The 27,066-nt window shown below is 34.9% G+C and overlaps 1 protein-coding gene across 2 annotated transcripts; it reads right to left on the bottom strand.

Moving 5' to 3' along the window:
- Window positions 1–735: 735 nt before the first annotated feature.
- LOC116268371 (uncharacterized) lies at window positions 736–27,066 on the bottom strand. Of its 2 annotated transcripts, XM_031650047.2 has the most exons (6): window positions 26,497–27,066; window positions 25,974–26,114; window positions 25,556–25,684; window positions 11,323–11,795; window positions 5,510–5,844; window positions 736–1,175 (listed from the first exon to the last, which is right to left on the bottom strand). In XM_031650047.2, the coding sequence occupies exons 1-6, from the start codon at window positions 26,993–26,995 to the stop codon at window positions 881–883; spliced, it is 1,872 nt and encodes a 623-aa protein (XP_031505907.1). In that variant the 5' UTR covers window positions 26,996–27,066; the 3' UTR covers window positions 736–880. The 2 variants fall into 2 exon arrangements, with proteins under 2 accessions (XP_031505907.1, XP_031505909.1); XM_031650049.2 differs by lacking the exon at window positions 5,510–5,844 and having other exon boundaries at window positions 1,034–1,175.

Here is a 27,066-nt window from a genome sequence, read left to right as displayed (position 1 = left end):
GGTCCTTTTAGCTGACTGTTCTGTACAACTGGCTCATGACAATGACAAGATAATAGTATCTTGAAAATATCCGATGCATTTTTCTTATAGGCTTTCATGGTGCATTAGTTGTTTATTGTTCTTCCTGTCCATAAGTTTCTTTTTCATAAGTGTACTTTTAATTTGGTTTATGTAATGAGTGAAAGATTGATCACAAGACACTCATCTCTCCCCTGACCAAAGTTAGATTCTCTGCCTTAAGTGCCAACAAGTGCATGATTATGAAGAGAGAGAACTGGATTGCTCTATGTTGTCAAGTGCCTAGGCAGTGCCTAGGCAAAAAAAGGTGACAATTTTTTTAGCCATGATTACCTTTCTTTCTTTATTTTTTGTACATTTCAGGTCTGATTTGCATGTACTTTCTTCTTCCATGAGATATAATGAACACTAATAGCTATATTGGGCCGACCATGGATTCATTTGGCCAATGTAGTCCCATCATCCCTATACCAGTGTGTCTGATGGGCCAAAGGAATGTAGGTAACCACAACATATGCAGAATGTCATCAAGAATGACACTGTTAATCAATGCTGCCTATACCTATGTATGCTATACAAATAACCAGTATACAAGTTCGTGAAGAATATGAACTAGTATAAAATTTCATCAAGTTGTCTTTGCAAAGAAGCAAATGTAGGTGATCAATGGAAGCAAGCCTACTCATTCTGAATCAACCTACAAAGTTCACCCTTTATTTAACCAATTTTTCCAAAATGAAAAGATATTCAAGCTCCTTCTGCGCCAAGGATATCAACCATTTACTAGCCTAAAAAAAAACACTGATGGCATTCTAGAACTAGTAACAATCCCAGGCCGAAGAGGCAATCGTGCTTTGGGATGTCATAGTAATGAAGAGGTGGTGGAAGGAGAATAACTAAAGCCAGTACAATTTGTCAAGGGATCCATCACGAGCAGATATTCACCGTGAGCCAAAAACTTGCCACTCAAAACCATACCGCTTTCTTTGTTTTCTTTTTCCAAGAAAACCATTGTACTCCTTTGATGACCAAGCGTCACATTTGATAATATCATTGATGTACAATGATAAAAATTCCAATGAATCTGATTTGTTTTGGTCTTGCTCAATCTCACAACTTTAGTTTTATGTTCCAGATGACATCTGGAGGAAAACCACCTGCATTACTAGCAAAAATGAGTTCATAACTCTTAGATATAGAAGAAAATTAACATAAGTGCAATAGATAGTCCAAAAATACTATAAATTAGAACTAATCTCTTTATAGAGGAAAGACAGAATTGATAGGTTCCCATGGGCCTATGAAAACATGTTGGGCCTTGACATTAAAGTGGTCTAACACTAGTCGTGTTTGAAACCAGAATGTAAAGGGATTAAACAAAAATTAAGAAAATTGGATCTTCAACTTGAAGGACAACTCAAGGAAGGGCTTGAAGACCTATTGAAAGCCATATTTATATGGGCAATTGACTACCCTGAATGGTTAGCAAATATCGTGGTACTTTGCAACAAAAATAGCAAAATTTGTCACTGTTTTGATTTTAGAGATTTGAATAAAGCCACTCCTAAAGATGGCTATCCATTATCAAACATTCACTTTCTAGTGGACACTATAGCAGGGCATGCACTGTTCTGCATCATGGATGGATATTCTAGATATAACCAAATTAAACTGGCAACTTACAGCCAACTTAAAACATCCCTTGCAACCTAATGGGGAACCTTCTGTTATACAGGGATGCCTTTCAAATTAAAAAATGTTGAGGTAACATATCAGTTGACATGGCTGCCATATTTCATGATCAAATGCATAAGATCATGGATGCTTATGCTGATAATATGCTAATCAAATCAAAAACAAGAAAAAATCATATCAATATTCTCTATTAAGTATTTGAATAAATCCTGCAGTATAAACTCATGTTAAATCTGCAAAAAATGTATGCTTGGAGTGAAATCCGGTAAATAACTATGGTTGATGGTCAGTAAAAAGGGAATTGAATGGACTCAACTAAAGCAAATGGAATCACAGAAATGCTTCCACCAACCAATTTAAAAGAGTAGCACAGTTTGCAAGGTCGAATTTAGTCAATTAGGAGATTTATCTCTAACTTGGCTTTGAGATGCATACCATTCAATCAACTCTTGAGAAAAGGAGCTAAGTTTGAATGTGGATCCGAATGTCAAAAGTCAGTTGAAGATCAAGAAATATCTCCTTGATCCTTTAATATTAAAACCTTCAGCTTTGGGAAAACTACTATTGTTTTACATCACAATTAATCACTTAGCTTATGTTGGTTTCCTAGCACAATATGAAGATGGATGTAAGATAGAACATTTCATCTATTGTTAGTAAAGCATTTGTTCAATTCAAAAAATATTATTGTCATATGAAAAAGTATTGCTTGGCATTGGTTTGGATGTGTCAAAAATTGAGACACCACTATCTTGTGAAGTCAAAATTTTATACAAACTCAATCCACTCAAATATACCTTTGAACAACCATTCCTGAATTGGAGGATAGCAATATGGCAAATCATATTGATGCAATACGATTTAGAGTATGTGTCATAAAAATCAATTAAGGAGTAGGCCATTGTAGGCCCGCTTGTAGACATTCCCCTATTATAAGAAATCAAAACAAATGATGACTTTATAAATGAATAAATCGTAATGATACAATAAGATCCCCTATGGAGTATGTATTTTGATGGCTCTAAAAGCGTTATAGGAGCCAGCATCGGAATACTCCTCCTCACACACCAGAAAATGAAATGATTTCATATTCTCTCAAATTAAACTTCTCCTGCACACATAACATGGCCAAATACGAAGCCTTGATCCAAAAGTTCAAAATGCTTCTTAAGTTAATGTTACAGAGAGTTCATGTCTTTGGAAATTCACTCCTAATTGTGAGTCAAGTCAATGATGACTGACAAGTTAAAGATCAAATACTGATTCCCTAACAAAAATTGGTGATTTCTCTTGTGGAACTATTCGATGAATGTCAACTATCACACATCAAATAGGAACAAAACCCAGTTGCAGATGGTTTACCTAATTTAGGCTCTACCATCACCTTTAAACCCAAATAATCAATTAGATCTTTTGAGGTTGGCAGACTAGAACAACCAGCGTATGTTTACCAGAGTTAGTACTTCAAACAGAAAGTGAGGAAGCACCTTGGTATCAAAATATCAAAAACTGTTTGCAAAATGGAGTATTTGTGTCAGAAATGTCCCACAAAGAACAAAAAGCCCTGCGATGCATGTCTATGAGATACTTTGTCCTTGCAGTATTCTCTATAGAAGATGATTCAATGCAACGTATGATCGATGTCTCGACAAAAGAGAAGCATTGAAAATTATCCAAGAAACACACAAAAGAATTTGTGGGGGACATGTAGGAGTATCAAACCCTTGTCAAATAGATAGTCAGATCATGGTAGTATTTGCCCACCATGCAGAAGGATTGTCATCAATTTGTCAAAAGGTGCACCAAATTCCAGTTGCACTCACTATCAACCCATGCTCTAGTGGCTTACCTTCATATTTAGTCAGCTCATTTTGGCCATTCTCAATGTAGGCCTTCGACGTATTCAGCCTAATCAACTCACTTGCTTCAAATGGTGATAAGTATTTTCTTTCAGTCATTGATTATTTCACCAAATGGGTAGAAACAATCACTTTAAAAATGGTTGAAGGAGGACATGTGGTGTCCTTTATCCATAAAAACCTCGTATGAAATTTGGCATTTCTCAAGACATTGTCTTAGACAATGGCACCTATTTCACATAATGTGTAGCCTCCGCCAAAGATGTCAAATACAACATCACTTCTTTGCACTATATTACCCCCAAGATAATAGTCAAGTAGAAGCAACAAATAAAATTCTAATATGAATTTTGGAAAGAACCGTTCAGATAGGCTGAGATTGATATGAGAAATTTTTTGATCCACTTCGGGCATACCAAACCACTATTCAGATACTCATGGATGCCACACTGACCGAATTAGTATATGGTACAGAGATCATCCTTTCTTTAAACATTCAAAAACTGCAATGAAGTTTGCTACCTTAATCGAGGTCCCTATGAACTATAAATGAAATGATTGACATTACTCGAGCTCTTTGATGAAAAAAGGTCATAAGTAGCCGAACATGCTGAGGCGTATCGCAAAAGGGTAACTCAGCACTATCAGAATTTTCCACCTAAAGAAAGTTTCAAGTAAATATATTAGTCCTCCGGTCCATAGCTCATCTTAGGGGCAGACCCAAAGGCAAATGGGTGCCAAATTGGAAGGGACCTCCACCATTAAGGAGGCCTTACCTTGGGGGGGTGTGGGAGGTGCAAACAGATACTAGTTTAAGATGCTTGTAGTATTGAGAGGAAGACACACTTTAACTAGAAAAGGGGTCTCCAACAAAAAATATTTTCCATAAAGAAAGCAATGCTTCATTTCTCAAGTTCAAGCATAACCACTCACTATGTACACAATTTTAGTTCAAGAGATGAATTGTTCTATTCAAAATGTTACACTCAAGAAAGTTGTGGTAATTGTCTTTGATTTGTTTGACGGTAGAATAGTGGTTATCTTGCTTAACTCCATTTACTATCTCTAATAGCTAAAAGGTTGAGCAGGTTTGCCTCAAGAGTGGATTCAAAATTTCTAGGAAACATACTTTATCCATGTCAATGGGGACTACAGAAAAAGAATATGGGACTAGCTGCTATTTTTTGTGCATCCTTGCCACTCAAAGACAAACTTGGGAATGTGGGATAATCCTTGTGATATGGACATAAATTTGTATAACATGTATAAGATGAAAATGTTTCAACCATTGGAATTCACACCAATTGGAAACATATAATAGAAATGTGCCATTTGCAACATTGTTATGTATATCAAAACCATTTTATGCAACTCAGGTAAGCAATTCATTCAAGCAACCAAATTAGCAAGTAAAAAGGATTTCATTTGTACACTTCAATAGTACATAACTTTAACTAACTGTTACATATTTTCTTTAAACATCAAAATTCATAAGAATGAATATGATTATTTTATATGGCAGTAATGATGCATCATAATACTATGGATAATGCATCCAGTTACTAAAAAGGTCACTTTCTTATTTTGACCCAGCTAGGCATTGGCAATGATTTCAAGAACATTTTTATGGTAATGAACACATGTTTCTCTACTAGTGCCTTAACAGGTGTGAAAGTGATAAAAAATCCTATATGGGAAGGTGTATTTGCCACGGAAGATGCAAAGGGCTCCTAAATGACATCATTATGTAGATCATGACATAATATACAAATGAGGTAGCTATGATGGCGTACAGAGCAAATAGTGAAGGTGATTTAACCAAAAGAACTATGGTTGCCAAGAAAGTTAGCATCATGAACAATATTGAAGCATAGAGGCATCTAATGCCCATGATGAGATAGGATAGTATTGGCTGGTGGAAGCTACTTTTCCTATACCTCCAACTAAGGACAAACAGAAAGTACAGCAAGGCCCTCAATGAAAAGCCTATGGTTAATGCATTTGCAACCAGAAATACATGGAAGGCTGGGTTGATTCGTAATATAGGCTTGCCATGAATTTGGTCTGGACCTCCAGGATAGGTGTAGAGTGCTGCGAATGCTGTTGATGCCATGAGTGTGACAACCACTGAAAAGGCACTGGCAGTTTCTTTCAAGCACTTCTCATCATCCTTCTTAAATTTTTCATGGCTATCGATAAACAATTCCCTGGCTGTCTTGCCACTTATGTTAAGATGCTCTATAAGATCCTTAGATGTGATCTTCTTCACGCTCTGCAAAAATGCTTATAATTAGATACATAAAATTCCGATGAAATGCAAACAACCCAAGATACCACAATATGGTATATGCTGCTTTCATGTGGCATAGCTACTACAAATTTGTTCTAAAGTACACGCTAGATTAGAATAATTTGCCTTACCATCTTTGCACTTATAATTTGATAAACTAATCAGCAACCTATAAGGGCAGAAATGATATTCTATAAGTAATAAGCAAGTCATGCTAAACCTGGTCCAAAGATTTTTATTTCATCAACAGATTAACTTTATTGATTAAGACATACCAGTTCAACTTGTGATGGCATGTTGCTGCAGTACGAACGTGGGATGCAGTGTGTGTGTGAGAGAGAGAGAGAAAGAGAGAGAAAGAGATAAAACCTTCAAGTAAGGAATTATATAATCTTTAAGATGTCGTTTAGTTAGGTCATAGTGATACTACAGATGCATTTATTGTGGTTGAAGAGAAGACATTTATAAAAAAAATAGTCCATTGATTTTTAAATTTCTAGAGTAAAAGATCATTTTTAGCCACGTAAAGCCATTCAACTGTTAGAGTGTCATAAAAAGGATAGAATGCATTTATTCCTTTCACAATGACCCTTTTGGTAGTGTAGGAACCTCACATCTACCATGAATTTGAAGGTCAAATCGTATGACACCTTGTAATTGCTATTTGCTTTCATGGATACTTTCCAATACTCCCTTGAACTCACTTTTTTGAGCCTTAACTCACGAGCATTTTCAAATGCTAAAAACTTTATACCTAAATCCCTTTATGAACTATTCGTCACTTGCCCTACAAAATGACAATGTTCTAACTCAGTTCCTTTCTTTTCTACATGCTCAAATACAATTGAATAGTACAAAATGTTTGTGTCTTGCCTTTTTCCACTAAACACTAGATTTTTTTCCCAACACAATTATTCATTTGTTGACTCTATAATTTTAGTAGTACAATATTGTGAAATTTGAAAATTTTTAAAAATATATTGTCTAAATTGTCTGGCAAACTCATGAGAAATGATCACATATTCAACTTCATGAATAAATAAAATGGCAATCAGTTTCGTCTTCAAAAACCAAGTTGATATATGTTAAACCAATGCAAATTATATTAATTAATTGTACATTCTTCTGTATTAGTGTTCCTCTCTTGGTAAAATAATTTATAATTAAGTAAACATTTTTTTATGGATTTACTATTCAAAAAATAATATATAAAATGTTTGTGTGATATCGCACATTTCCAATGATATTTTCATAATAAGTTAAAACAACATGAGAATTGTTTCATTTATTTTCCACTTCTTCATTTTAAAATGAAATAGCAACAATTTGAGAACTGAATATGTTATCTTGAATGGTAGAAAATGACTTATCCAACGATTAAGCATTTCACGAAGTTTTTGTCGTGATGAAATTATTTATGATGAAAGTGCTTAATCTCACTTAACTTTTTGGCAAAATACATAATTGGATTGCGCTTTTGAAAATGTGTTATAAGAATATTTCTTGTTATAAGAATATTTCTTGTTCGATCATTCTAAGCTTTATGCAATTTTTTTAAACCATAAAGGGTTTTGCATAAATTTATCATCTTTTTCATGTATTTCCATACCATAATCAGTCAAGTGGTCAACATATGCCTCTTTGTTAAGATAATTATTTTAAAATTCCAACTTCACATCCATTTAGGAAAGGGTTCACTTTCTTTGCAGTTATAATGATAATGAATACAATGTTCAGTCCAATAATGATAGTGAATATACATAAACACTAGTTCTCAAAATTTTATGGCCTTTAAAAATATTTATAAGCTCTAAGTCATTTTTTATTGTTGACTTAAATTTTTAATCTATTGTCTTCCTTTTTCTAGTATGAAGAAAAATGTCATCAAAATATAAATGTTCACAATTAAATAAATAAAAGAAATTATTTCATTTCCAGCAATGTCAAATGTAGGAGACTTTATTCCAAAGCTTCTCAACTTTGGAGCTTTTTCAGCATCATGAGAAGATTTTGAAAGAATGTTTATAGCTTGAAGTGAAGATGATGGATTGTTAGCTTCTAGCTCATTTTTTCTACCTTTTTTTCAATTAATGCAACTATAACTTTATCGATTTTCATTATTTTTTCAGTTTCATAAACCATTACCAACAAATCTCACTTTTCTTTTTATGATCAACTTCATCATCAACCTTCCCCATTGTCTTTATTTCTCAATTGGAGGGACTTGACCAAGTTGGTTTGAAAATAGTTACGAAATCTGACAAAGAAGAGATTTAGATTATATTTGAAGAGATCAAGTTTCACTGGTTGATTGCACCCTTATTCCGACAATGACACATATACATATTTATTTGTGTGTGTGTGTGTGTTGGAGTAAGAAAACATGATGAAAATCTACCTATACTTAAAAAGGAAGATCATATGTCATTTGAAAATTGCAGATCTAAAAGAGAACCAGATCAGTCCAATGTTTTTACCCAAAATAGGTTGTCAAGCAGCACTTTTTGATTAAAACACACTCTCTCTCTCTCTCTCTCTCTCTCTATATATATATATATATATATATATATATATATATATATGTATGTATATATATATATATGTATGTATATATCTCCCTGATTGATTCGTGCTCTTTGATTAACATTATGTTTTCTAGCAAGAAGGATTGCTATTACAGAAAGAATGTTCTTTGCTAATAGATACGTACGAGAGCCCCCTCCATTTTCCCAGATGATTCGATTTAATGCAATACTAAAGAAGCCAACACAAACTCCTTCTCTCTGGCTAGGATATTGAATCTAATGCCTCCCAACTGAATGTGGAGTCCATTCTCCATGGCATAATCTGACAGTGGTGTGCTTAATCCCAAATTCGCTATAAAAGATTTTGCCATGCAAGGCTCCTGCATGATACACAAGTTGGTGGTTGGGAATTTGGCAACCTCAAAAAGGATGAGCAGGTTGTAGTCGGGCCTCAACAAGAGAGTGTCTGTTTGGATGAAACCCATGGTGTGTGTTTGAGGGTTAAGTTGTTAGGTTATTACTGACTCTCTTAGAGTATTCTAGATAATTCAAGAAAAGCATCAGTTACCTTTTGGTTAACCTATTGATTATGCTGGGTCCTACTAAAAATATAAAATATAATTGAAAGGAATGTATGTAAGGAATGTGGTGGAAACGTATATCGTCAACCTTCGTAGTATAAAAAGGGGATCTAGTCCTTAATATTGGTGTAACCAAGTGGAGCATGTGTTGACTTGCGGGGCTTGCGTGTGAAGTTGCTTATAGGAGCTACGAAGATTTAAGTGAGGATCTGTCTTCTATGTGTTCACACTTCATATTTTTTAAGTAGTATCGTGAGTTTGTTTACTGTAAGAAATTTATTTTCAAATCTATTTGCCTTTTCAGTTAATGGGGTGTGATTGTTATAGTCAATTTCTTTGTGGATTGTTTATGAAATAAGATATGTCCACAAGTTTGCTTTTAAAAATTATTTTAGACATTGGAAGGATGTTGGATTTTCTTCTCCGGAGTTGTTAATAATTGGATGTGGATAATATTTGGAATTAGATGGTGTTTTCATATTGTATTGGATCAAATAGGTAACATTATCAATGACATTAAATAATATTGAAACACTTAAATATGGTAGCTATGGATACTAAAATTAATGGATCGAGGTTTGTAAAGGCATGAAAAAGTGGTTAATGATTACGGATGTGCATGCAAAAAAAACTGCGTAGTGTAGACAAGAAAAACTAATTTGTTATCAAAAGATCAATTGATAAGTAGTTGTTAAGAGTATATTTGTGATGCTAATACTCCAAAAGAGCTAAAGGATGCTTTTGTTACACTATTTTCTAGAGCTAATTGCACCCTTTTACAATTATTAGAAAAGGAGAATGGTATGATAACTCAAGCTAATATGTCTATATCTTAGTATTTTTTAAAGTTAATCACATTTCTAATGAAAATTCTCAAGTAGCCGCTGAGTCAACAAATAGTGAAGATTGTGTATAGAGGATTCTTATTCATGGACTTCATCCAAAATTTTTCAGTTTTATTGTCTATTGTTTAATATACTGTCTAGTGCAACCACCTCTGATGGAACTAGAGAATCTCTTAGTTAACCAAGAGACATTAGCAAAGCAAATGTCAGCCCTTTAATTTGCTTAAAGGTGCTAATTGTGAAATCCCTATTTAGTTATTATCAACGACCAAGAAGGCAGGGGAAGTGAACCACAAAGCCCTAAGAAAGAAGTGTTCAAGAAAATAGAAAACAAACTGCGCAAGGTCCAGAAAAGGAAGGCATGCAGCTATGGCAACCAAATAAGAAGGGTTTCTGGTGTGGAAAACTGGGCCATTATACGAGAGACTATCGAGTAAAGCCAAATGAAAGAAATGCAGCCATAACGAGCAAATCATAGCACAGGGAAGCTCGTCAAACTGTCTTGAAAAATTTGTTTGCTTTTCTTTTATTTTATTTATTTTTTTACTCGAGGGAGACCAAAGGGATGGCCAAGTAGGACCTGCTAGCAGAAGGACGCAATTTCTGCTCATATAAAACCGATGAAGAAAGAACATCCGCTGCCCTCTATCAAAAAGGAGGTTGGAAAAAAGAAAAATAGTTAGCCGATCACCTTACTTTAAAGATAATTGCAAATAGAAGGTCACATTTTTTATTTTTTTAGATGGTTCTCTTTTTAAAAAATTACTAAATAATGTCATATATTCGTTGTTGCACCATAGGGTGAGCAATAAAGTGTCCCTGCTCTCTACAGCTTCCCAAAAATAGTAAAACTAAAATATCAACTAACTTGAAAGAACTTGACTTATTTTAAAAAGTCAAAATCACTCCTCAACCTAAAAAAACAACAGTACAAAGCACAAAAATGTCAGTGTTATCCAACACTACGACATCATTGAACTTGGAGCTCCTTTTTAGCAGTTGTAAGCATAGCCACAAAAATGTGTTTTTTTCGAAAAAAATACAACAAATTAAATTGCCGGAAGCTTTAAAAAACACGTTCTTTCAAAAGAAAGTTAAAAACAAAAAAAAAAGTGTTTCCAATGCATTTTTTAGTGTTTTTTTCATTTTTTTCATTTTTTAATGTCAAACAGTTCTTTTTCATTTTCTATTTTTTATTTGTTGCAAATCTACTTTTGTATTGTTAGTTTCTCACTTATTTTATCTTTTCTTTATTTTTAGTTTTTTAAAATTTTTAAAAAACTTACCGTACTTTTTCTTTTTTCAACTTTATCTTATTGTATCGAGAAAACCCTCATCAAAACCTTATTTGTAACTATGGTTGTAAGTAAAATTGTAGCCCCCAGAAGATAACACAAAATGTGATGCATGGCATGCAGCATCTAAGCTGACGACCGCGTACATTAATTGCGAAAAATATAGAATTGAAAGGAATAGGCTCGGAGTTGACATTTAATTAATTCGTTTTACCTTGAACCACTCGTATTCCCAATGCATGGGAAAGTAAGTTCCTGGCTTGTCCCAGTTTTGTTGTTCGTTGAACTCGCCAGCATGGTGTAAGACAGTGTTCCCGCTGTTGTCCAACCTCCGAGCCAGCCTTTGCAGGACTATGGGACTGCCGCGGTTGAAGAGATTGAAGATGCCCTCCTGTCGATACTTTATCGCTAGATGCAGCAGGTTCTCACCCAAATCGTTCACATGGTCAACTTCACGAGGATATTTGAACAGTATCCTCTCTACCACCGAAGTCATGCCATGCCTGGTCGCCATTGACAACGGTGTTTCCATTTGCTCTAGTGCTCTTCCACCTGTGGCAGTGTTCGTGCTGCTATCTGGAGCGTCTTTCTTAAGCTCTTTATACATCTCATAGTTCTCAATCAAAAGGTCCACCAGATGTTCTAGCGACCATTGAAGACCTTGGCCTGTGAGCCTCCCACAAAATCCTGTTTTTGATAAAATTAATCAATTCCAAAATTTTTAGAGTAATATTTCATGCACCTTGATGGCAACCATAAATTCAACATAAATAATCATAAACAGGTGCTAATTGGAAAACAAATTTAGTCGCAGAATACTATTTAAGTGTCTGTCGGTTGTGTCGCCAAATATGTGCATGACATAACAACTTGCAATTGTAGTTTATTTCTTTTCTATATCCCAGAACTCTCACCTGGCATTAGGAATGGAGAACATGACAATGAATATGACTTAAGGTTAAATCATTTATTGAAGAAGTCAAGTTAATTGGAGACAATGGTTAACCTCGACCAATTGAATGAGTCGAGCTGGACTTGTATGCACCTCCTCAGCTCGCGTAAGGTCCACAACACATCGATACCAAAATAAGATTCTGATTTCATAACTTAGTATATATGTTTTCCTTAGAAATGTGTACTTTAAAAGCAATGAAGATTTTATGTTCAGCTCAAACTCTGCTCATCTCTTCTTTACTTCAGCCCAGTTCAAACTTTGTTGAGTTTACATAAGCCGATCTGATCAATAAGTCAGCTATACTATACGTGAGTTGAGCCATCAAGTTCGAGATGGCCTATCTGGACGTGAACTTGTATGCAGAGTGTAGTAGAGGTGATCATAGCTAGCTTTCCATATTTCAGAATCTTCCCAAAATCTTGTTGCAAATTGATCTTCACTAAAGCATTTTGTAGTTTAATTTGATAAATATATTGTAACACATAAAGCTAATCGGTTGTTGAAAAACCTCATTAACATGACCCCAAATGTGTATGTACTTGGTGTGCTTAGATGTGTACATTACAATATTAACATTTTAATCAATTAAATTTCTGATATGAGAATTAAATATTTAAAGTCAATATGTTGAGGCACATGAACATATTGATGCAAAATTAGGCATTACCTACACATCTTTCTTAGCAGTTACAAAAACTATCCTAACTCTATCATTTCTTAAAATATTTAACAAATAGTAATAATCAACTTAATGAAATGATCAGTTTGTCCTTTTGGCTGATATTTTGTGAACTCAAAAAAAGTAACTGAAAATCAAAGATAATGTAATTTAATCTTAAAAGCAAGACCAAAAAAAAAAACTTGTATGCAAAAACAATTGATTCTACAAAAAAACCACTTACTGATGGTAGAAAAACAAATCGTCAGTAAAAGTTTGATTTTACAGACAGCCTGTGGACTTTGTCAGTAAATCAAAGTTTTTATCGATCAAGAATGTCCTTGTTGGAAATATTTAATTTTTACTGGTGGCACTAAACAATCGGTCGAACAAAAGTTATATATTACTAATGGGTTTATTACATTGTCAGTGTTCCTGAAGGATATATGGACGGTTCCTATGTCTATCAGTATTTATTCAATATTACTAGCTGAAGTTTTTATCGGTACTCGAAGCAGAACTAATTCAAACTACTTTAACCCCGAGTCCAACAAAGTTATAGTAAGTTGCTGTATTCAATTGTTTTTCATGTGGATATATTATTGTGTACTAATCTTATATGTACGTAAGTGCATTGGGAAAAGCTAGAGGAAAAGATAGCTACTTTGCTCGAGGAAGCATCCGATTCACTTGGTAGTGGTGATGTCCTATCCCAGGTGATGGGAGATGATAGCCATGGTAGGATATGCCCAATGGGAATATTAGGTGTGAAACTTTCACCATTTTCTATTAAAAGCACATACAAGTATCAACTTGAAGCACAACATGCAGTATTAAAAGAACAAGTCAGTACATTACAAAGAAAGCTTGTTGTGTTAGAGGAGAAATGTAAAAGATATGATGAGCTTAAAGAAACATGTCTTAGAGTATCTGAGCTCAAGGCAACCAGTGCTAGGTTGCTTGAGCTAGAGGCTAAATGTGCAAGGGTGGATATGCTGGAAGTTCGTATCAATCAAATCATGGCTACGTTTACGGGATCATTCAGTTAAGTCTTGTATATATTATATATTCAACTGTCTTCTTCATTTTTTTATAACAAATTTTACTTCTATGTAGGTTTGACCACGCCTCTTCATCTCCCCTATTGATGTGTGCAAAGCTGAAGTTTTCTATAAAACGTGATGTCATGTACTTGTACTTGTACTATCTTAAATTCTTAATATATAGGATGGATGGCAATTAAGATTGAATGTAATAAAACTTTTCTTTCTAGATTGTTACTGTCTTTTATACTGGTATCATATGATTTATTTTTGTATTCCCATTATTTGGGTTCAATGGAATATAATGTAATATTAAAAAAATAATACAAATTTTAGTGACGGGACAAAAAGAACCGTCAGTGATGAGTATCATTATTGACGGGAGACACTTGTCGGTATAAAGCTAATTACCGACGGCATTGTCAGTAATTATCTAAACATTTACTAATGGTTTCTTATGTGGACAATAAATGTCACCTTGTTACTGATGGTATTTTCTATCAATAATAATGACGTTTTACTGACAGAGAATGCCATCAATACTGATCAAATTTTACAGCAATGTTGTGTATACTGTGGTTCTTACAGCTGGCAGTAAAACTATTGCTGATGGCTTTCTAACTTTTACCGGTGTTTTCTTGCTGTCAGTGAACATAAAGTTTTTTGTAGTGTGAACCACAGATTATTCTCCTCCAATAATCTCCTTTGAATATATGATTATATTGAATGTAAGCACTTTTGTATAGGTACAGGTCTGGTGATAGCTGCATATATCTGTTTTTTGTGTGTTAGAAATAGCAAAAAAAGTTGTTTTTTTGGAGCTTAGAATAGAATGGTAGCTAATTTTAGCATTAGCTGGCTAGAATATACATCTATTCTGGTTTTCTATTACTCGAATTAGGGCTTCACTTACTTTTCGTTGGCTAGGTTAGTGGCCAGAAGTAGGGTTGTGTATTGGCCAGAAATCAGTTGATCATAGGGTGCTAGCTGGCCACAGAGTACCACCGAGCATCCTTAGTAACTTATTTTTTTCTATTTTTTCTCTGAGATAGATTATGGCTAATTAAAGTAGGGTTGTTTTGATTTATACTACAATTTTTTTTTATTTTAGTGCTCGATGGTGCTTTTATTGATTGAGCGAAGATAAGGTTACCATTGACAAATAGCATGTTTCTAGATTGTGGTTTTAGTCTTTGTGTGAAGTAGGTGTTGTCATCCAAAAGGCCAGATTGTGGCCAGCGACCAGAGACCATGATTTGGCCTTACTTAAGATTAATGGTGAGTTGTTTGAGTTAGGCGTTAGGACAATTCTGGTTGTTAGGTTAGTATGAAATGCAAAATTCCTTAGTTTAGAAGAATAGCACTAGAGGGAGGTACATTGTGCTGTGGCTAGTAGAATTCCTAAGCCCTTGTTTGGTGACTTAGGTTGCTGTTTGTTACTTTCCATTCTCAGTTTGGTTTACTTAGTGTGGTCAGTACCAGATTTAGTAATTAATTAGCTAGTTAGGATGGGTGAGATTAGGCATGTTAGAGCTGGAAAACTCTAGCAAACTAGCAACAGGCAGGTTTCTTTTCTTGAAGTCTCCCCTCTTGTCTTTTAGCTAGATTCTATGACCTGTTGTCTTAAGTAAGTTTTTGAGTAGGTTACATAAATTTATGATGGTCGAAGTAGTAGCTTTTGGGCCAAGGAATTAAAAATAGAAGGTCCCCCACATTAGGTTAGGTCTCACTTTTGGTAAGAGGTCAAAGGCTGCTAACCCTGGTTGCCATATATATTAAAAACTGATCAATCCTACAAGTTTCTAGTTGGCAAACTACAAAATTAGAAAGTCACACCTTCTAAGTCAACCTAGACCAGTGAGGACGAAGCTTAGGGTGTCCAAACCCAGTAGAATCAGTTCAAATACTATAGGTATGAACCTAGGTTAGTTCAAAGCAAAACTTGTCTGGATGGGATCTCAACAGTATGACCAACAACTTGCATTAGAACTTGAGCTCAATCAAATTCACATTTTGAGGGTCATTTGTTAAATTCCAAAATCTAGCATCTAGTGTTCAAAATTCTTCTATAGAGATGCAGAAATGGATCATCTTGCCATTGAATTTCATATCTAAGATGAAACAGCTATTTATTAAGTTGTTAATGTTTTTTCATAGTCTTGGAAGCCTAGAATCTTAGAATAATTTTTATTTGAATTTAGAGAATTGTTTTCACAATGTTTGGAATTTTGAAATTGATTAGCTTCTTGCATGTTTTTTCTACCTATTTCTATAGAACTTGCTCTTCTACTAAATTAGGTGAGACATCTTCTAGATAGAGTTAACTTTTTACCTCATACTTGTTGGAAATCTTAGGAAATCTAGTTTTAGAACGGCATAAAGAATTACTTTGTGCTGTACTTAAAATCATTGTGAGATCATCTTTGCAGAATATTTCAAGGCATTATAAAACATAAGAATTTTTATTCTTCCATGAATTTTTCCAGGTCAGGGGATTTCCATACCCTTTTTTATGAGAAATCTTTTATGTAGTTTCCTTAGTTTAAATTTAGTATAATTCTTTAGAATGTCTATATTGACACTTTTATCCCTTTACCATTCAAAGCTAAATATTTCTTGTGGTTGTACAACAATTTTTTAAAAGACAGTTTTAATAAATTTTGATGTGAAATTGTTCATGCAGTTTTCTTAGTTTAAATTTAATTGCTTTCAAAATTTCAGTATTTTTATATCGATACTTTAGCTCTTTACTATTGAAATTTGAATACTTTTTTTTATTTTATAGAAGATGGTTTTTATAAGGCTTAATGTATATCAGAATTCTTTTTTTATACCTTTTAGAGATCTTTTCAGTTTCAATATTTATGTACTTTGTTGGTGTGGCAGAAGATTAGATTACATTTATATAAAATTTTTGAGGTTATTTGGTTTAGAGGTCATTTGGTTTGTCATCCACAAGATGAAATAAGGAATGCTTCTCGCAGTTGTATCATTTCATATTTAAATCTTAACTTAGTTTTAGTTGATTTATGCACTAGTTTCTTCTTGTATTTTGGTGTCATGAGTTAGATAGGTTTCACTTTTGGTAATCTTGATTTCCATTAGATAATGTATTGTTATTATGGTCATGGTTAGGAATGTTTAATGAGCGACCTGAGCCTGAGGTCAGCCAGCTCAAGCTTGGCTCGACTCAAATATTGCTCAGCTCAATTCAGTAGACCGAGTGCAGGCTCGAGCTCGGCTCAATAAACCGATTGCAATCTCAAGTTCGACTTGTTTAAGCTCATTGGCAAGGAGTGATCCTCGCCTTCTTGTTCTGATAGGCTGCACTGCAGGTGAGCTCCAACATGTCTACTATAACTTCAGAACAAGAGCAAGGTAAATGGGTGCTCCAATGCCGACCCTCTCTGTATACTTGCTGGCTTTCAAGAACTGGGTTATCCTGCCAATAGGAAATTGTAGTGCAGTCTTACTGCTCCTCAAAATCAACTTCTAAAACCCTCAACCGAGGGTTTGAGATTCAAAAACCCTTAATCCTAGACCAGGTTGAGGGATGAGGAAATCCTCTACGAGGGAGACAAAGGTACCTCCAACCTTACTGTTGCAGCCCAAGAGATAGATGAGGTGAGGAGAGGGGGAGGAGGAGGAGGAAGAAGAAAAAGAATGGAGAGAAAGGTACATCCATCCTTGCTGTTGCAACTCGAGAGAGAGAGCGAGAGAGGGGAGGTGAGAAGGAGGAGGAAGAAGAAGAAGAAGAAAGAGAGAGAGATCATGATTCCTCCTTGTGGTTGCAGTCCAAGAGAAAGAGAAGGCGAGGAGGAAGAAAAAGGAGTTGAAAGAGAGAGAGAGAGAGAGAGAGAGAGAGAAATGAAAAAGAAAAACGGCAAAGGGAGAGAGACCAAGCGGGAGAAATGAAAATGGAAAATGAAAGCAGCAACATGGTGTTAAACTTTGCCAACATACCTTGAAGATTCACAAACAAGAAATATATAAGTTGAGCTGAGTATGAGTTTAAACGAGTCCAGCTCTTGTAACTCGGATTTGATTCATTTATAACTCAAGTTTTCACTCAAGCTCAAGTTGGCTCGACTCGTTGTACATCCCTACTCATGGCCACCATAAAAGAATAGCCAAGTCATATGAGTTGACCTAGTAAGGTGAGATTGTGGGGACTTGGTTGGCTGTTTTGGTTTTCTCTTGGGTGGGGGTGTATTAAATGTTCTCAAGATCTTCAGACATATGCTGTGGTTTGAGCAGCAAATGGGGTACTCCTCCTTGTGCCCTTGAATCCAAAGGTAACCATGAAAGACCAATAAATCAAGCAGCTAGACTAGTGAATCTCATTTCTATAGCTCTTAAAAATGAAGACCTTGTATTCTGAGCTCTCATTTAATATTTAGAATAAGGTATTAAGCCAAACTATTTTGTTTCTTAGTTGTAACTAAGTTTGATTAAGCTCAAGAATTTGTAATAGGATGTATGTGTGTTTATTACATTTTAATTTTTATTCTTGAAGTAATAAAAAAACGTAATTTGTTAGAATACTTAACCCTTGTAATGTTATCTATGTTTTAATAGACATCGACTATTGTGAGAGCCAACCAAGTAGATTTGCATAGTTTTCATTGAATTTTTATCAAAAAACATTACCTAAAAATATTGCCAAAAAATTGAGCGTCATGGTATTTTTAATTTTAAAAAGTGATACATTTAGCTAGATATGTGCCCTAAAGCAATATAAGTTATAAAAATGATGTTGAACAGGTCTTCTTTTGGTGAGCTGGCCATGGATGACCATGATGAGGAAGATTGGATATCCAAAAAACATCACCGCTTCAACTCTAAGCTTCATGGTTAGGGATGTCAATAATTCGGATTTTGATCTGATATCTAACCGAACTGCTTTAAAAGAATCAAATATTGGAAAAGAATATCAGATACTAGATTAAGAAGTCATATTGGATTCATAATTTAGAAAGGTGATCTGATTGAATTCGATTTAAGTATCAAATTGCATTTGGTTTCAGACTAGGATCAGAGATAGATTTAAATGAATATCATATGTCCAATGCCCATAGTGTGGTATGGATTCAGTTCAAAAGTCGGGTTTGAATTCAAATGTTAAAAAATCAGATTTTGACCAGACTCAGAATCTGAATTCAATTTTAGATTTGTATATGGTATAGATTTTTCTTCATTCATATTTGAATCCAGATTTCAATGCAAATATGTCAATATTTGAGAAAATTGAATGTGATGAAGAGTAAATCCAATTCGATTATGTTCTACTTACATCCCTAATCATGATGGAGTAATGCATATGGTTGGTTTCATAAATGCAAATTAATGTACTGTTGATGACTTAAAAGTCATCATTTTGTAACTATTCTTGGTAAAGTAAGGCAATATATCGTAGTATAGCAAGTGGATATAGTAACTTAGGCAATCACAGATGCTAAATTGCCACTAGACTAATGACAGCATGGGAAGGTGTTTAGATATATTGCCATCAAAAGTTTGAAGATACTGTCAACTTGGCTCCACGTATAGCAGCCTACTATGACAACTTTAGCAAAACACTCAAGTTTCATAAGAAACCCAAACTTTGAAATAGAAATATGCTTATTTGAAAAACGTTACAATAAGAAGAAAAGTCTTGCTTAACCTACAAAGCCGATCACGAAATATTATCTAAAACCTTTCAAAGCACATGATTGCATAAATTTGAGCTTCCAATGTTAACTTCTTTAAAAGACAATATCATATTTGATAACTTATGTTATGCTTAATTAGGTTAAGATTATTTTGTTATGTAAGTTGACTGGTCACATGCTATATGAAGCTAGTTGGAATAAGGTGCACAACTTTTAGTCATGCTTATGATATGGCAAGACATGCTTTGAGATATCAAAGCAACACAAATAGGGTGCAATGACTTAAAATATCAATGATAAAACATCTTTTGATATATTAACGATGGTCATGGTCAACTAATAAATGACATAGAACACCACATTAGAATTATGAAATAGTGATCATCGGTTTAAAGTTTTTTCAAAAGGGGTTGCACTCTTTATGATTTTCATGACAAATAAAATAGTGATTTAGTGTCTCATGCTTTCACAATTAAGAAACATGTTTGCACTTTCATTATGTGAACCCTTAGATATAGAAAAACATTGGACCCTAATTTAGTGAACTTTGTGGCCCTTGAATATATGTTTAGAAGGTAGAAGATGTTTGCTATCTATTTTGTTTTGTAAAGTCACAAACTATTCAACTATACAAACATATTTAAGTAATTAAATAATTAGTATTGATTCAATCAACATGACTAGAAAAGCAAAATCACTTGTTTCTTCATAAATTTTCAAATTTATTGTCTATATGTTCAATTACTTTAAAGAAATCTTAATAAAATAAATAGTATTGCACACATGAATGAAGGTATGGTTTGATATGTTTAGTACTAAAAATGAGAATTTAAGTATGTCTTAGACTATGAAACAAATTTGATCATGTGGAGTGTATGAAGCAAGGGACAAGGCAAGTTTGCAAAACTCTAGGAGATCCTCACCTATCAATAAAGATCAATAGAAGGAATCTCATTGGAGAAGGAAATCAAACACATATCCTAAAACAAAGGACCCTATATAATCAAAATACTATATACCATGAAATCTCATCATTAAGATGATATTTGAGTAAAGTGAAAGAGGATGCATACAATCTTGTCAAACGCCTTTTATTCTTGTGTGTGTCTTTTTAAGTAATCTCTTTTCATGTCTAATTTCCATGTTTAACATAGTATCAAAATTATTACCCTAATGTTCTCATTTTGATCATTTCATCTTGGCTATCTTTGTTCTATTTTTGCCTTGTTGGTAGCCACACTGGTAATATGACATTTGTCAATAGCATTGTTTTCTTCAATCAGTCTTGTTATGTCATTAGCAAGTCCCACTATTCAAAAGGAATCGTCACCAGTCTGGTGTCGGTTAAGATTAGCTAGACCAGATATATGCTATGGTGGTCTCATGTATAATCGATACTGTTCTCCAAGGATCTTTTTAAGTTTGTTCATGATTTTCTTCTTGCACTAGCTAAACCATTGACAAGAGTGGCAAGAAAGTTGCTAATTCTGAGTTTTTGATGCGAAAATGTACTGATTTATTGGCCCTCACTTGGATAAAGGCCACTACAAGTGAAGATATGCTAAATTGTATGGTTCATATGCTTCTTGTTTCAAAAGCATGGTTAGCTTTATAACTATCTTTAACTTCTAAAAAAAATGCACATTCTTCAAATTAAAAATGATCTTTAGAATATTAAAAAGGGCTCTTGACCAATGATTGATTACTTAAGTCTTTTTGGATAATTTGCTTAGTGTGATTAATAGGAGATTAAATATCATGATATTATAATTCATAACTTTAATAAACTTCATGTTGCATATGAAAATTTGGTTATTATGGTGACTACTTTCAAATCTATACCTTTATTCTCTGAATATATGACATATTACTCAATTAAGAAAACACACAAACCATATTAAGGAGATGAATGAAAGGGTGACTAGTGAAAGAAAATGCCACAACTGCTGTAGCCCACATGATCATGGTTGGTGGCCCTCAAATTGAAACCATAACAGTCATGGCTTATATGAGAATAATTCTACACCAAATCAATCCTCAACCAAACGAAAATCAAGCATTGGATGTTAGTTCTATGGTCACCAAAAGTATACCACAAGGAATGCATTGGCATGCCCAAAGCATTTGCTGCCTGGGTGAACATCAATAAGGAAGATTCAGCATGGTACTTACATGCCGGTGCTTCACACCATATGACTGAGGATGATGATATTCTAAATGAGTTTACAAATTATAACTGACCACAAAAGGTGAATGTTGGAAATAGGACAAATTTTCCTATTCATTGGATAGATAAAGTTATCCTTCATTCCATTACTCACTCCTTTTTTTCTTAAGAATGTGATGCATGTTCTTAAATAAATGAAAATTCACTCTCAGCTTTGGTACTGACAATGGGTGTTATCTTAAGTACTGTCCTAAGTTTCTGCTTAAGAATGTGCAAACCAGAAGAATGTTGTTTGAGGATGAAACAAAGAAGGTTTTTATCAATGAGATGTTCCCAAGAATGCAGATTCAAGTATGCTGTCTTCAGCTATTATGGTGTTTGGTACAAATGAGGATGATGTTAAGACATGGAATAGGCATCTTGGACTGGCATTTTAAGGAGAAATAAACTCATTTATTTGCACTCTAGTACTGTTTTATTTTGTTCTAGTTATGTTGTTTGCACGATGCATCAATTGCCACATGATAAAGTGCATACATCAACTCCTCTAAAAATTATTCATATGGATCTACAAGACCTGCATGGCACGTCTCTAGAGAGGTGTGCCATTGCTTTTTTTTTTTAATGATTTCTCAAGATGTTGATGGTAGTTTCCTATAAAATTAAAATCAGATTTTTGTTTACTAATTTCAAGAAAATGATGGAAAAGTAAGTTTACTTCCTATCAAAATTTTTCATTGTGGATATTTTTCATATCATGGCTAAAAATGGTATTGAACAATGTTTTTAGTGTATTCACACTCTAAAATAAAATGTAGTTGTTCAGCAAAGGCATCAACATGTGGTAGAAACTGGTATGACATTGTTTATTCAATTTAGTTTGCAGATCAGTTGTTGGATTGATGCATTAAGATGGGTTGTTCTTCTTATCAATAGAATGCCAAGTAGGAATTTAAGAGGGAAATATCCTTATGAGATGTTACTGAAACATGCTCCTTCATATGATTATTTAAAACCTTTGGTTCAGCTTGTTATCCTCGCTTGGTTGTGTATAGGAAAAAGAAAATGAGTTTTAAATCCAAAGGGTGTGTTCTCTTAGTTATGGAGTCTGGCACTTAGGTTTTATTTGCAATGAACCTATTTAAAAGACAGTTCATCTCTAAGAGTGTCATCTTCAATGGGGAACAATTTCATGTTTTAGTAACAACCATTCCCTTCATTAAGCAAAATATGACGTGTTGGCTTGGCTAACTGACAAAAGCTCTCATTAATAATGCCCCATCAATAGATAAAGAAGCATCCCCAAATGTTCTGCTAAAAAATTACTTGTCTAGGCCATGCAAAACATATTAGTTCACTATCACTACGCCAACGGGCAACAACATGCATAAGAGAGTACTCCTAACGTCAATCATGGTGATTATGCTCAATGTTCAAATCCTGATTATGTTGAACCCAACGATCGGCTTTTTCATGGCTTTTACTAACCTACAACGGGTAAAGGCAACGGTAAAAGAGAGCTTCCCTTCATAAAACCGTATGTCGACTCTTGCTCTACCAAGTAATTTCCATAATATTGTGGGTTGCAAATAGGTTTACGCGATAAAAAAAAAATCATAATGGGATGGAGGCATGATAGGAAGCAAGACTTATTGGTAAAAAATACAGCTAGCAGGAGGAACAAATTATATTGAGACCTTCAATCCAATCATCAAGCATACAACAGCAAGAAATGTCACTACTATGGTCATCTCTAAGGGTAATTGGACTATGGACATCAATAATGGTTCTTGTATGTCGTTTAACACAAGAATATTGGTGCTTTGTTTAAATGAATATTTAGATATTTTAAAGGAACAACTCGGTACAGTACATATTTTGATAAAGGTTCTAACTTTAAACTGTCTTTTCTTATGCTGACTAGGCTGGACGACAGGCATTCAGTTGCACATTATGTTATTTATCATGGGAAAAATATTATACCTTCGCCTCTTCTAAACAAAGAACAGTTGCTTGATCATCACGAAAGGTGGAATATCAGGTTCGTGTAGGAGCAGTAGCTATTATGGGTTAAGCATTTGCTTGCCAAGATAGGAGTTGAAGCAACGAAAAAGCCTACTCTGTTGTGTGATCATTTGGGTGCAACATTTGTCATCCTACGCTATTTTCCATGGAAACAAACTATCATTTCATAAGAGAAAGGATTGAAGTGAAGCATGTCTATCCAGATGTTCAAGTTACAAAATTTGGGCAGTTCAGATCAGGCTAAATCTAGTGGAGAATAGTTTGAAGGGAAATGTCAAGCAAGAGATGAGGCAAGTTGACAAAAAATCAAGGTGAACCTCACTCTCGATAAATGTTGTTGGAAAGAATCTCACTGGAGAAGGAAATAATATCATCGGTTGGAATAGAAATTCTTGTACGATAAACTTGACAAATGTGTAACAAAAACAGATCCTGAAAAAGGATCCTAGGATCTTAAAACAATAAATATCAATGAAATCTTCTCAATGAGATGAAAGTTCAGTGAGTGAGGAGAAAGAGGATATAGGCGACCTTGCTGCTCTATAACTCCTGTGCGGTGTCCCTTTAATCTTCCCTTTGCACATCTGACTTCCATGTTTAACGGAATGCAGCAAACGTGATGTGCGAAGTGAAAAAAACTACTTAGTTTTATTTCATGTAATATTGTGTTGTAATAATTAACCTTTAGTTTTTACTCCTTTCTGTGTGCAGGTGACATTACTCATTCATTAGAACAAGATACAAAGAAGTGACACGTCATGTGGACGCAGTCAAGTTTTTAATTATCATGTGTAAGCTCACAAGTTATTGTTGGACACTGGATTGGGTCTACCGCACCATAGCTTGGACGAACCAGCTCAAGCAACGTGACAGGCGTACCTAGCTCTAGCAGGGATTGGACGATGCAGTAATGTCCTTCCTCACCTTCCAAATTGATAAAAACGGAGAGTGGTTATAAAAGTAAGGAAACAAAATGAAAATAAAGAAGAAAGAGAGTTTCTTTTATGTTTTCAGTGTGCGACCAAAATCTAATTGGAAATGGATATGGACGTAGTCGATGAAATCCTAGCAAAGAGTAGCCAGGTAGGCCTCATTTGGAGGCGTAATATAAAGAATGGGGATGCTCGTCACATGACACGAAATGGTGTCAAGCGCAAGAGATTTTCATAAGAAAGGTTATATACTTATAAGCGGATCAGCTCATGTTTCTAATTTTATTATTTAAAAATTGGTATATTTCTTAAATAATTGAATATTTTTTCTTAATGAAATTAATTTATTTGTTTTAAATACTTTAGGAAAGCCAACTGTATTTTCATCTCCAGCGAACTAGAAGTTCATGTACAATCGTGCTGGCATATAGCTGCATTCTCAATCTTTATATTATAATGCTTGAAATGTTAATTAGACCTGGAGGTGCTGGGTGTCTGGGGGCCATCAGACGATTGAGCGTTCAACACATTCAACACAAAACAGAGGGCCACACGTTTTTTCCCCTTTCCTTGTTTCCTTGTTTTCATTTTTTAAATTTTTATTCAGTTTTTATTTACTTATTTTTTTGATTTTTATGTTATTAGTTCTCATTTATTTTATTTTTCCCTTATTTTTAATGTTTTTAAATTTTTAAAAAATTTATAATATTTTTCTTTTTTTTTTCAAGCTCGGCATATTATACACCCCAAACTTTTTTCGTAACTATGGATACACAAGGGCATCATTTGAATCCATGAACTTATTCAAAAGGAAGAAAAACAGGCTGTTGTATTCAGGATATCACCTGTCTTCTTTGCACTTTGAAGTCGACTAGTTTACAAGACAGCTATTAATTAAAGGTACAAGGGCTACGTAATTATCTGATCCTTGATCGATATGAGTAACTGTTTCGGATAAATATGGAAAGAAAGAGGAACATGAAAAAAATATCTGTTCCGTTAAAAATGCTTACCACTGTATCCACTTGTAAATCGAAAGATACTACTGCTTCGGCTGCTTGGCCACAAGCCACTTTCCGCATCCCCTTTGTTGCTGTACTCTTGCTTCAGTGCTTTCATCAGTCGAGGGCTACGATCAAAACCTAACATAAGCAACCAGCACAGTGACAGCAAGCAACAATTAGATAAACGACTTCTTCTAAACCAAAGGGCATTTTGGGAACGAAGGAAGCAGGAAATTTAATAAGCAAAAATTGAAAAGAGAAGAAAAGAGAAATTTCTAATATGTAGCGGACATTGGTCGTCAAGACCAAACACATCCAACGGAGGATACCATCTTACTTTCTTGATCAATCTAAGAGTCGGAAAGGTCACCGCTGAATGTACCATAGTCAATACAAACATGGAATGACATGCATAGTGTTTATTTACCCTTGTACTCAGGTTTGGGGACTAGGGAGCGCTTGTCAACCTTTGACGGTAAGCTGGCAATCAGATGCAGTGCAGTCATTCCCTTTTGGTCTTGATGATGGATAATATGTGGATACAATTGAGCCACCTTCACTGCAGTACCTGCACAATCAAAGGTTCTTATCAACTCATGGTTAACACCCCGTCGGATCAGAGAAGCCAATATCCCCATTTCCTTGGAGCAATTCCGCTACTACTCTGACCACATAAAACACTCCTAAAAGTAGGCTGTGGTTTTCAAGCCTCCGGGTATTCCGGCTACTTGGCCGGAATACTGGAATTCTCTCACTATGAGCTGGAATTTCGTCCAGGCTAAAATAGCAGTACTATCTTTAGTGATCAAGTATCCAGATGCGGGGCTTGTCCAATGTTTCAGTTCTTGATCCAGTCAGGCACACAGCACAGGAACTAACTAGCTATATTAAGGTTTGAGATAACGGTAATTGTAAGGGAAACGAAGCAAAAGGAAACTGATGTTGCAGACCAAAGAAGAGGCCATGGACGGATGCATGGAGGATTGTGGTGCCGTCATTTCGTCGGATGAGCGTGCTGCTGCAGGAAGCCTGGACATAGGGATGCAGAAGTTCGATTATATCTGTATTCCCCACTGCTGCTGCCGTATACAGGGGTGTCTCCCCCAGCTGGTTGCGCTGCTCGATGAGGCTGCGCTTCTTTTGAAGGATCATTCTAACCATTTGCTTGTTGCCGCCATGGACGGCCTCGTGAAGGATGGTATTGTCGACCTCACTGGTGCCCATTTCCAATATGGCAGCAGCGGGAGGAGTGAGGGCAAGCATCTTGGACAGCAGATCCTCCTTGTTACTCCACACTGCTAAATGAAGCAGGGAGCCGCCCAGTAGAGAAGGTGGCCCCCCAACTGCCCCTCCTGATATGTAATCCTCATACATTCTCTTGATTTGTGACCATTCACGTTTCATCATGGCTTCCAGTGCCGCATCATTGCTGAGATATGTCCGACCCATGGTGAAATTAATGCCAAGTCAAACCAAGAGCGGGGAACTAATCAACCCAAATTTACGACCCATCCTTTTAA

This window comes from Nymphaea colorata, chromosome 1, assembly GCF_008831285.2.
Source record: "Nymphaea colorata isolate Beijing-Zhang1983 chromosome 1, ASM883128v2, whole genome shotgun sequence".
Classification (NCBI taxonomy): domain Eukaryota; kingdom Viridiplantae; phylum Streptophyta; class Magnoliopsida; order Nymphaeales; family Nymphaeaceae; genus Nymphaea; species Nymphaea colorata.
The sequence above is the reverse complement of the archived record's forward strand: the minus strand, read 5'-3'. Positions and strand labels throughout refer to the sequence as shown.

Excerpts from the sequence above, each read along its gene's own strand:
- LOC116268371 (XM_031650047.2), bottom strand. The coding sequence starts at position 26,995 with ATGGGTCGGACATATCTCAGCAATGATGCGGCACTGGAAGCCATGATG. Across the intron at positions 25,685-25,973 it reads CCCCAAACCTGAGTACAAGG|GTTTTGATCGTAGCCCTCGA; the intron begins GTAAATAAACAC and ends TGCTTATGTTAG. Across the intron at positions 11,796-25,555 it reads ATTTACAAGTGGATACAGTG|GATTTTGTGGGAGGCTCACA; the intron begins GTAAGCATTTTT and ends TATCAAAAACAG.